We start from the raw sequence: 12920 nt of genomic DNA, 5'->3' as shown, positions 1-12920 counted from the left end.
AGAGAGAGAGAGAGAGAGAGAGAGAGAGAGAGAGAGAGAGAGAGAGAGAGAGAGAGAGAACGGGTAATTACATCACCGTCATTTTTTTGAATGGAGAATCGACTTGAAGTAGTTAGGACTTGGGAGTCGGCGAGTGGCCGAGTGGCGCCGATGACGCCGACGCCGCTCGCGCATCACGCGAGTGTCAAGCGGCCTCCTCTGCCCTCCACCCGTTCCTTCTTTTGAATCATCGTTGGATTATATCGGATGATAATCCAGTCGATTGGATCAAGGAATTGCTCGGATATAGCAAAAGTCGAATAATCGGAAGGCTATATTCTCGTTAGTCGTCCGGAATGAGAAAACGCACGCAAGTATTGTGTTGCGTATCACTTATGTATGTATTTGTTTCGGCGGAAGTTGCTCTCTATTGTGCACACGATAATTATGTATATGTGAGAGTAATCTGACCTCAAGGACCTTTATTGTAAAAAAATATATTATTGCGGAACTTGCGGCGAGTAATTGGAGGTGATCAGAATTCCGATGTTCGTGAATGAGTATCGGTCACGCACCCGCGTGTTTGCGTCCCAGGTTTGCCACCTAGAAATTCTCAATCCACGTTAATGTCGCGCAGTCATTATTATTCTCTATAGTAACTTGATATACACATTTTACAATGAATCGTTATTTAAATTTTAAGGTATTCACAATCGATTCTTATTTAAGATTTTAAGTGCAATTTTAAGATATATCATGAACAATTACAGGTGAACAATTACAGGTATCATGAACAATTCATAGGATTGATCTCACTTCTTAATTAGCTTACAATTGGTCAATTAAGTATCAACCGTGATTGATCAATTCTGCTGAATAGCAGATACGATTTGGTCAGTTCCATTGTAACAATCGATCGATTAAGTTAATCGGAGTAGGCAAGATCAGCTCATAGTCCGTTCTTATTTTAAATAACTAACTTAAGTAATGTCTTAAGATGCTGATATAGTCGTCTGATTGGTTTATGCCCATTTTGTAGATTAACTTTAATCTCGGTTCAATTTACTCTTCATCTTTTTCTAATTTTAAAGATTAGGAAAAGACGAAGAGTGAGTTGAATCGAGATTAAAGTTAATTTACATTGATGGAAATGGACATTATGATCACATCTTAAGATTGTATTTAAAATAATCTCAAATATAAGAATCGATTATGAATACCGATCTTATTATCAAAGAAAATTATTAACATCTTAAAATTTTACTTGAGATAGTTCTGAAATAAGAGACTATGAATGTGAAAATCACATTCACAGTCGAATGTGAAAAGAATAATTGACTATTAGTAAATTCAATTAGACATATTAGTGCATATGAAAGTTGTTATACACTGATCTAATCCATGTAAAAGTAAAATGCAAATATTTCGAATTATAAAATACCGATTTTACTTAACAGCATATTAAAATGTATTGAGAATTTCATGATTGAATCCGTTTTTATATTTATATTAAACATTTTTACGTTAATTTGTGTACAGTTTTAACTTTAATCTTTAGACTTCGCATTATAATGTACATCAATTTGAAGATATTGAAATCCGTTGAAATTATTTAATTCTGTTGAAAGATATAATACATTATCAAGGATATATATAACAATGTATATGTTGAAGAAAGAATCAAAATTTTGAAAAAAGTTAATTGCTTAATATGGATTAGTTATTACATTGCGTATGAATTGAATTAAAAAAAATTTTTTTTATGATACCAATAAAATCAGGTTTGGAAGGAGCTAATCTGAGCTTTGAATGCATTGAATGCGCGCATCCAGTGCATCCAATCAAATTATCTCTATTAAATTGATTAATTTCTTACGATTTACGACTTAAAGCTTAGGTAATGGCTTATTGTAAAAAGCCGAATAGTTTTATAATTCTGCTATTCCATAGTTTTGTTTGCTTCCTAAGAACAAGATCGGAATAAAAGTTCATCGATTTTTAGGTGTTAATTTGGGACTTTATACCTTGCTAGTCCTCGATAATTAAACCTAACGAAAACGAAGATTAGAAATGTATCACTCGAATGTAATTGAAAAGGAAGGGACGCGAAAGACGTTGATGCGCACGTAAGAACCTGCTGGAATATTAAATGACGAAAATTGATGAGATAATAAGCGGAGGCGTGTTTCCAATTTGTGGAGCAAACAACGAATGTTTAGATTTACACGCTTGGACATGTTTTTAGAACCATTTGTAATGGGAATTCCGATCGGAATTATTTCGTTTTCCCTAGACAAACACAATAGAAATGTAGGATATAATTGAACAATTTCTGATTGGAATCCATTCCAAACAATTATATAATACGTATTTAGAAGTATTCAATTATAAATTTTTTCCCTAGAGAAAACGTGAAAATTTTTCATATGTGTATATTCTTAAAAATTAAAATTTTCTGGTTGAATCTATCATAATTCTAGTCAAGATATATATAATCAGAATTATGATTGAAATGATCAGAATTTTCTGGTTCGTTTATTTTCCAAAATTTTTCTCAGTGTATATACATAAAAATTTTCACTTTCCACGTTTTCGCTCTAAAGAAAAAGTTACACGATTTATATCCTCGGGTTTTATTTTTGAAAAATATCACATACGAAAATAAGAAAATCTATAATATACATAATGTATGCTATAGTATTTCCCTACATTTTCCTATGCAATATAAGGCTAGGCTTGCTATATACTAGTGTTTACACTAATGTAAGCGAACAAACATGGACGATATTTGAAGATGTTTGCGACGTGACAGAGCAATAACGTCATATTTGCTGCTAGACGCATACTCGCATCACATTGTTGCATATTTCTGACCTTAAACCTCTTTAAACCGCGCAGTTTTATTTCTTATGTAAGTGCTGACTAAGTCACGACGTCTCGCGATAGCCACAACGTAAAATGTGTCGTTTGCAAATTAGCGGTGCTTTCGCAATAATCTTAATGGAAGGCCAATTTGTAGGTACGTGTGCAAAATTTTGTCTGAAAAATGATTATTAATGAGAAGTTCTCCGTGAATACAAAAAAAGAAATAATATTTTGCTAAAGTGAACGCAATGCTATCTTAAGATTCTTTTCTTCTCTACAAATTATGTTTTCAAAATATTTTTGCATTCATATAAGATGTTCGTGGAATTTATTTCTATGTATGCCAATATGTCAATATCGCGTATTAATTTTTCATGTGAAATACAAAAGACAAAAAAATTATAATACTATAAAAAAAAAAAGGAGAAAAAATGAGAACAAAGAAGTAAAGATAAATATGTATGTACACATTCTACATGTATCTACTTTTTCTCTTTTTTTTCTGTATTTTATATTTTAACTTGGAAATGTATTATATGTTGACAATTTATATATAATTTATATATAATTTTAACACTTGAGAGGACGTCATCCTATAAGAGTATGAAGTGGCGATATCTTAGCTACATATCTCTTACGATTCTTTTGCATTTGACTGGAGATATGATAGGATAAATCAGGAGTTATCTCGCATAGAAATAGATAAACATAGTGCGTTTATAGAGTTTTAAGATAAGCTCTCTAAAAATAAACTTACAATTATAAAAGATGAGAACTGCAAAAAGAATATATATAAAAATAAACAGATAATTAAAAAAAAACGTAAAGGAAAAAGATATGAATATAAAAAAAAGAAGAATAAAGAGAGAAAGAGAGAAATAGAAACCTCGTCCATTCATCTTTATCTTTCGTTGGTCTATACACTCTAAAAACGGTCGCTTGAGCTCGAGTGAAAAACCGAGACAAGCCAGATAGGGGCAAACACCTTTCCTGTCTTCGCGACGTGGCTACCAAGAAGGCGAGGTGTATTGCGGCGCAGCGTGGCGCCCTTGCAAGGACAGCAGCCTTTTCAATGTATTCCAGCTCGCGAATTTTTAACTCACTCTCCATTACGTGTTTTACCGAGCCAGATTCAATTTGAAACGCGCTCGCGTGACGATAAATTTACTTGTACGATTAGCAGTAAATAGTTGTGTTTGTTGATGACAACATTTTCGAGTCTATACGGATTCTCCGAACAGTATCGATGCTGAAAGTGGTATCGTTTACGATACTTTCATTGAGAATAAATTATCATGCTCGGAAAGATAGGCGGAAAGAAATGTCTTAAAAAATATCCTACAGTTAATGAACGTTGCATGAGACGAATAAGGCAGAGAGAGAGAGAGAGAGAGAGAGAGAGAGAGAGAGAGAGAGAGAGAGAGAGAGATACAAGTATGTTCTTCTATATAGAAATAAAAAAAAAATCTTGTCTTGCTTTAGAGATGTTCCTCCTTCTCCTTTTCTCGTTTTACTCGTCAGAACGCGATTCCCTTCAGCAGAAAAGATAATCGTTAAGGCCTGTTCAGATAGATTTGCATAAAGCGTAGGTACGCAGAAGGAGAAAGGAGCAGCAGCTGATCATGCGTCTAAGGAACGCAATTGGCATCCTTCGCGTTAAGCAAAACTCGACCTAGATCGGTGGATTTTTTTTCTTCTTGCACGCGAGAATGCGGGTTACGCGGTTATGCAAATCGGACAAACAAAATTTTTGCACGATTCTCTCGATATGACACATTTTACGTTTATCAAGCGCGTGTGTCTTTAATTAATTGAAAAAGAAGACGAAAATGTCAGCAAGCACATTGAAAGTTCTCAAGCCGCTGTCTTCTTGCCCGCAATCGCTAAGCTGCAGTTTAAACAGGTGATTACTCTTTCCTGACTTTCAAGAACGTAAGCGGTATACGTTTGTAACAGGACCTCCATTGTCATATGTAATCGGAGCATAGATCAGGATTCAAATGAACATCATGTTAATTCATGATGAGAGTAACATTCGTTTTTTATTAAGTATTTACCATACTCGCCTTGATTTATTTGTTTATCGATTACGCTTCATACATAATTCGCATTGCGTTTACCATCAGGTGCACTCTCGTGAGAGCCTTCGACAGAGAGCTATTTGCTCATTAGAGGAGCGGCTAATGCAGAGCGACGACTTCGGCCGAGACACCGAGTCATTCTTTTTCTCTCTCTCTCTTCTCTCTCTCTCTCTCTCTCTCTCTCTCTCTCTCCCTATTCCATTCGCATTCGCGAGAAACCAGTTGCGATTTTTCACGCAGTGGGAACTAGAAGCCGTTCCCTACTATAAATAGCCTTCGGGTTTCGCACTGGGGCCGACGATGTCGGCCTCCGACACGGCGACGACGGTAACAGTGGTGGCGATGATGGTGATAGCGGTAGCAATGTCTGGGCCGGTATTACTGACATGTGGCTAACAGGCATTTCTGTCGCGTGCGAATAATCATCCATCTATTTTTCAGCTAAAGCTTCACTCCTTTTTACGCCATAAATTGATACTTGTAGAAAAAGAGGGTGAATCGCGAGATATCATATCGAATATTAATATATGTATGTGTTTATGCAAGTAGATGCGGTAAGAACGCAACAGAGGAAACAAAGAGGATCCATGCCATGGTCTGCGTTGGAATTTTTATTAGACGAGAAGGAGAGGCACTGTCACAAGCAATCGATTGACTCCGCTTGATAAAAGTACGAGGCGACAACCAAATTTAGAGCATATAAGATTAGAATTATTAATTGTTGAAACTGTTCGTTTCATATGCAGACAGAATGTTCCCATAAGCAATTTCGCAATGCGAGAACTAGAGACATAGCGGAATGATATACAGCTGTAACCCACTTCGTATCTTTTTGCAAGAGAACTTACGCTCATTGAAAAATATTTTATTTTAACGGATTATGCGATTACGCGATTACGATGCGGAACGAAATCTACGAGGGAGGCTCAGCTAGTGGAATATATGCATATGGCAAACAGGATTGTTTTAGCTGTGTATTTCTATCGAGTTCTCACGATAACGTAATCTTATCGAGGAAAGCTAGTCTCTATTAAGTATTCTAATAAGCCACTGCGCCTTTTATTTCATTTAATTTACAATAGGATAGAGAGCAGGACTATTTTCCATTTCTCACGATACTATTTATATTTCTGAACAGCGTATACTAAATATTTAAAGGTCATATGCACATATTTAAAGGTCTTATGTAAGAAGCAGTCATGATTGTAGTTATGATAAGGTTGTTAAACACGTTACTGCAATTGTTACCATAAATTTTATATTACTTTAAGGTTGAAAATGACGAAATAGTCTTGCACTATCCTATATTGTTTATTTTTATATTTCACTTACAGAGTCCATAAATAATCAACTAGATCGTTATTCAGATGATCTTGCGAAGATCACGTGAAAAATAATCGCAATACCGATAATAATATTGAACCGGCGAAATTTTGTAGCACACAAACTTTTCGAAGAGGATTCGAAAACACGATATGTTACAAATGCCACGTTAGACGGAGCATTTTTTTATTACAATAGTAATTTCCTTGCCTTATAAGTTGTGACATGCCTTATCTCTCGCATCGTCCAAAATAGGACCATTCCGCTATGAATCGCGCGAAACATCGCTTTGAAGCGAAGCACGTGATGTGACTCATACAGCACAGAATTTGCAGCAAAGTCGCTGCAAAGTCTCTGAAATGTTGTTGCAACTTTTGTGCAACTTTGTGCTGTAAGGGAAATGATTTAAAATCGTCTCGCGGAGGACATAGTCAAAAAATCGAAGATCAAACAGGCCAAATACAATCAGCTATAATTCTGATGATCGGTTTACCGCATTCAGCGAAAATAGATATGCAGGAACAGCCTAGAAGTTGACAACATTGCGACAAGCATTACGTGCGATACAGCTGCACATGCGACGCACTGATCAGTTCACATACTTCTTCTGGCTCTCGAGAGGGATACGAATTCGAGTGTGACTGATCCGGCAGAGGTTCGTCTACCTCTTTTTCTTTCTACTTATCATCCATTTCGCCCTCGACGAAGATTCGCCGCCAAAGGCATCGAGGGGACGTGTTGGGACACGTCCGATTTTGACAAATCGAGATCCAGGGGGAGGAGAAGTGAAGAGTGAAACGAAAAGAAAAAAAAGATCGGTCTGAACCATTGGAGATACCAAGTATACCGAGCCGAATCTAGCCGCCGCCGCGTTAAAACGCGGATCGAGGAGTCTTCGGCGAGCCGAGTCGTGTCGAGTTGAGTCGAGTTAAGCCGAGTCGCGCTGATCGCGCCTTTGCCGCAGAGAACCACGCCGGATCGCACCGGCTAAAGCATGTGGCCAGTTTCCGTCCGTCCTTGATGCGTGCAGGGTTGTGTCCCATTGATAAGTGCGAGATCGTTTCGTACAGCTCGTCCGCATTTTGAAAGAACTACCTGGACTGAAGACGTCCATCACGTCATCGCTGATTACTTGTGTGCGATTGAAGCGGTATCATTAGATGTAGATTAAACGTGTAGATAATACGGATATTTTGTATGTCCGGCTCATGCGATATCGCGACGTTGCGTTAAACTCGACTGTGCTCAACCGTTGTTGCGGTATGAATGGGTATGTTTCAAAATTTTTCCTAGAGCGTTACATGTTTGGAAAGTTATTTCAAAGCCACACTGAGAAAAAATATAGTCAATTTTAATAAATATTTAATTGAATACTGCCAACTAAATATTTATTAAAATTGATTTTTTTTTTTTTCAGTGCAGGATATTAATTTTATATATTCGCACTTTAACGCTTTTGTGAAAATTTAATATTAACGCGAGAATTACTAGAAATATTTATTGATTATTTGTTATTATGACAAGATTATTACTAATTATGATATTTGATTTTGATTTGTGTCACAGAATCGCATGTAAATCTACAAACTTGAAAGAGAAAAGGTGCAATTTGTACGTATCGTTGTGCGGAAATCATAGTCTTAGAGGAATTTTTAGTGCGAATAATTCGACGAACAGTAAAATGAAAAAAAGAAGAGAAATTGACGATAATAAATGATCGTTCGGTCAATAATTGCTGATATTATTCGTTTGCCGCCTTTTTTTTCTTTCGAGTTCTAATCTAAAGACAATTGTATCAATTGTATCAATGACGATCCATGCGGATCGTCTGTCCGCGAGTCTAATTAGTCGGAACGGGTCCCAAGTACATTAAAAGCTGCTACGCACAGGCGTAATGTTCGGTTGGGCTTGGTATTAAATCTTGCGATTTGTCACCTCTTCCTTTCTTTCTCTCTTACATAGCGTTGTTACACAATGCACGCGCCGACCAATGTTATAAACAACATTGCGCTTGTATACTCGCGACTGCTTTTATACGAATGACGAACTTGTCATGGAAAATTATAATGAATTTGAAAAAAATCGTGCGAATTGAAAGCATCAATTAAAACTATACATATCAAAAAATATACAGTTATCACTTTTTGACACACCATTTCTGAGCAAATAGATCGAAATTGAGTTGAAAAATCCTCTATTATTTTGCAATTTTTTAAGTAGCTAACGAGATGTTAATTTCCAAGTAATTTCTAAGATTGTCGAATAAGCGGGTAAAATCAATATAAGACAACTTTAAGGTTTTAAGATAACTTTAAGACTTTGAGTTCTTTAAAATATTAAAGTTGTTTCTTAAAGAACTCTTAAAGATATTTTAAAATTTTATATGATGAGTTTAAACATTCTGCTCGGGTAATTCTGTATTGGAAAATTTAAAAAAATTACGAAAATTGCAAAATAGATAGACAGGATAGTTTTCGACTCAGTTAGTTCGCTCTACCCACAAACGGTGTATTAAAAAGTTTAGAACATCCATATATGCGCATATAATTTTTTGAATATTTTTCTAGTATCTATATTATTTTGCAATTTTTTAAATAATTAACGAGATATTAATTTCTAAATAATTTTTTAAGATTGTTTTTTTTTTTATATCATGATTCTTAAGAAATGCAAAAATGAGTAACATATAAAATAACATATAGTAATAAAATATATAATAATATATAATATGTATAGATAAGATAAAATAATAAATAGTTAATACAAAGATATCAAAACATATATTCTAATTTCTTTTTAGCTGCCGTCGTTTTGCCCGGAAGTCGATTTAAGGGAACGCCCAATGTATTTAGAAATCCAATAAGCGATTTTGGTCGTCTCTACCATTGTTGGATCAAGCCTTACAGCTAGGAATATCTCGAGGAACGTATTGAGGAGTGCCCTCGTGAACCGCCCTACACGCATTTATTTCTTACAGCCACTTCCAAATGTCATGACAAAAAAATTCTCGTAACACGAGATAACGATATGTCAAAATCAATAGAATATTATTAAAACGATTCGTCCGTTACGAACGAAGTCGTTAATTGTGATTAAATTCCAATAGAGAGATATTTTTATTTACAAGGGTTCTAATAAAAGTTTTCTCTCACGCATTGAGAAATATCATAAATACAGAAACGCAGGATATATTCCGGACGAAATGGCATACGACGACGTTATTCTTCGTATGGGCGAGTTTGGTCGCTATCAGCGCAGGATTTATCTTCTACTCTGTCTTCCAGCAATATCGTGCGCCTTTCACAAGCTAGCTGGAGTATTTCTCGGAGCCAAAATGGATTCGAGGTAACAGTTCGAGTAAACGATAATTACATGGATTACGAGGAATTTAAAACGGTAAAACGAGAAACTCCTTTGCCTCCAGATGTTTACTTCCACATGAGAACGCGGAGAACGTCACGTTTCATCTAAGCCAGGATGTATTGAACGCGAGCTATCCATGGGACTACGAACTCCGAGGATGGTCCCAGTGCATGAGGCGTGACATTATCGGCCTTGTGAATAGCACGATTATTGGAACTGCTATTGGTAACGGCACCGAAGAGGGAGGCATCAGTAGTTGCAAGCATTATGTGTACGATAGAAGCGTGTACAAAAGTACAACCACTTCCGAGGTATGGAATAATTATGTAGTCATAGTTTTTGCGAAATCTTGTTATCACTCGTGCGCGTTTTTCTCGACAATTCTTGTACGAATAAGATACGAATAGAAATCAGACAACGAGACGGAGAGAAATTCAATTTAAAGAATATCTATTAAACAGATGATGTTTTTTTTTGCAGTGGGACTTGGTCTGTGACAAGGCGTGGCTGAGAGCGACGGGGGACTCGTTGTTCATGGTAGGAGTCATGCTTGGCTCGATGATATTCGGCGGTTTGTCCGATAAATATGGTCGTAGACCAATTTTCTTCCTGTCTTTAGTCATACAGCTGGCTGGCGGTATACTAGTCGCTGTCGCGCCCGAGTTTATTTCCTACGTAATCTTCAGGCTAATTGTTGGCTCAACCACCAGTGGGGTGTTCTTAGTAGCTTATGTCATAGGTAAACTGAATTTGATTACCAATATCGTTTGATTTATTATTTACAATTTAGCATTTTGTCGAAATAGGAGCTTTTGAGTATCCGTTTTTAAAATTACGCGAGCGAAGAGATTACATATAAATGTAATTATTTATCTCTTCCAGCTTTGGAGATGGTCGGACCGAAAAAGCGGCTAGTAGCCAGTGTTGGTTGCCAATTATTTTTTACTACCGGATACATACTCACCGCTGGTTTCGCATATTTTATTACCGACTGGAGAATGCTGCAAGTAGCTATCACGGTACCAAGTATCGCGTTTCTACTTTATTGGTGGTACGACATATAATAGGTGTATTCCAAGTAATATATAATTCTGGAGCCGGCGTTGCTATTTACAAGGTGATCTGATTCGCGGTAGGTTTATTCCCGAGTCCGCTCGATGGCTTCTAACGAAAGGCCGACTCCAAGAAGCGAAGGATTTGCTGCAACGTGCTTCTCTGGAAAATGGTGTAGAGATGCCGAGCGAGGTTTTAGATACGCTTCTTAATAATAACAGTGAAGATAGTATGCCCGATACGAAAAAGCCTTCGCTCTTCGATTTATTCCGTTATCCGAACTTAAGGCGAAAGAGCATTCTTCTGTTTTTTAATTGGTACGATTGTTTCATTAATTGTTTCATATTTTGTTTTTTATAGGTCTATTTTTTATTTTTTATTCTTACACTAGAACTCTCTTTCTCACTTTCGCGAAATATCTAACAAATACCTATCTCATTTTAAGTTCCAAAAGTATACATATTAGTTTAGCCATAGAAAACAGACTTTTTGTTTGATGGTTTTGTTTTAATTTTGATTTTTTCATTCATGTAGGCTCGTTAACAGTGGTACGTACTACGGATTATCTTGGCACGCGTCCAATCTTGGTGGTAACGACTACGTCAATTTTGTGATATCTGGGATTGTGGAAGTACCGGCATACACATTCTTAATTTTTACTCTAAATCGTTGGGGCAGAAAGATCATTATTTGTGGATGTATGATGTTGTCCGGCTTAGCATTACTTGCCACGTTATTTATTCCTGCCAGTAAGTATAACTTGATAATTTGATATAAATTAACAATTTTATTTATTCATGACGATTTTATATTTTCTTATATGTATGTCCGAATAAAACTGTTTTTTGTTATTTGCGAAAGAATATTTTAAGTGAATTCAGTATTTATATTGGAATAAATCTGATAGCTAATTATCTTAATAATAAAAATACCAATAAATAATAAAAAATAATAAAATAATAAAAAATAATAAAATAATAAAAAATAAACAAATTTGTTTGTTTTCAGATATGCCGTGGTTAATCGTTTGTTCAGCAATGATAGGAAAACTTGCTATTACCTCCTCTTATGGCGCAATTTATGTGTTTACTGCCGAACAATTTCCGACTGTCATTCGAAACGTCGGATTGGGCGCGAGTTCCACCTTTGCCCGAATTGGCGGAGTTATCGCTCCATATGTTAATCATTTGGTATATTATTTATCACATTATTTTTTTGTCAATATTCAGATATATATAGAAACTTCCGAAGATAAACATATCATGTCCGATATCACATTATGTGAAATCATCAATGTAACATATTATCTCTAATCGTTCCAGTCTGAAGTATGGATGCCATTACCATTGGTTATATTCGGATCTTGCGCCTTATTTGGTGGATTAATGTCTCTTCTTCTTCCGGAGACTCTGAACAAAAAACTTCCTGAATCGATTCAAGACGGTGAACTTTTTGGAAAGTAAGTCTTCCCTATCTATTCCGTGCAATTTATTACTTCAGATATTATATAAATAACATGTCTTTGGACAAATTTTTTTTTAGGAAACCAAAGAAGAAGAAGAAGAAACAACAGTTGATGCTCGAACAGCTAAATGATGTAGAAATAATAAAACCGTTGAAAACACAAGAGAAGCAGAATGGTGTACATGAAAAACAAAATGGATGACATTAATTTACGAACATCAATGTCGGTATTACATTCAAAATATGTATCCGATTCCCATCTGACCATACTTTAGATGTCTGCCACATGCAGCACACTCCTACAGGGAACTTGGTAACGCGATGATATCATCGAATTTCGGTCTGAACTTCTAATACCTACAATCAATTAACATCTATTCGTTCTTGGTCGAGCGATCGTATCTCAAGTGAGTTGGATTAGACGTAAAAATTATTTATACAGAAACAAAAGTTAATCAACTGTCAGAAGATACGTACACTTTGCGTTCTAATACTTTGAAAGTAGATATGATGATGGCGTTTATTTAGATGTCACCATAATGTGTTGCGATAGTCCATAAATTATAAGAATTCTGCCGACAAACACTATCTCGACATCTAAACGTCCTTTATAAATAATGCCTATGAATTATGTATGAAACATTGCAACTTATCAATATAAAAACTTTTGCTAATATTTTCTGCTTATCTCCTTTATTCCATTGACAATTTTAAATATCACTTATCAATTGTGATTGTCTTTGGCATCAGTAATGAGCATGTCTAATAAAATGTCTTATTGTATTGATAATG

The 12920-nt window shown here is 35.7% G+C and overlaps 1 protein-coding gene across 11 annotated transcripts in view; it reads left to right on the top strand.

The window, feature by feature from the left end:
* LOC108692098 (organic cation transporter protein-like) overlaps positions 1-12786 on the top strand; it is a 19388-nt gene extending 6602 nt beyond the window's left edge. For 2 of the 11 annotated variants that reach the window (XM_018200231.1, XM_018200228.1), the window contains exons 2-10: positions 9049-9593; positions 9673-9922; positions 10092-10350; positions 10494-10662; positions 10748-10981; positions 11199-11413; positions 11673-11854; positions 11987-12123; positions 12207-12330. In XM_018200231.1, coding sequence (XP_018055720.1) covers positions 9451-9593; positions 9673-9922; positions 10092-10350; positions 10494-10662; positions 10748-10981; positions 11199-11413; positions 11673-11854; positions 11987-12123; positions 12207-12330 — 1713 coding nt within the window. In that variant the 5' untranslated portion in view covers positions 9049-9450. The other 9 variants (XM_018200232.1, XM_018200230.1, XM_018200234.1 and 6 more) reach the window with 9 other exon arrangements.
* Positions 12787-12920: the final 134 nt, after the last annotated feature.

The sequence above is a fragment of the Atta colombica genome, unplaced genomic scaffold, assembly GCF_001594045.1.
Source record: "Atta colombica isolate Treedump-2 unplaced genomic scaffold, Acol1.0 scaffold58, whole genome shotgun sequence".
NCBI lineage: Eukaryota > Metazoa > Arthropoda > Insecta > Hymenoptera > Formicidae > Atta > Atta colombica.
This window is presented reverse-complemented; position numbering and strand designations above follow the sequence as displayed.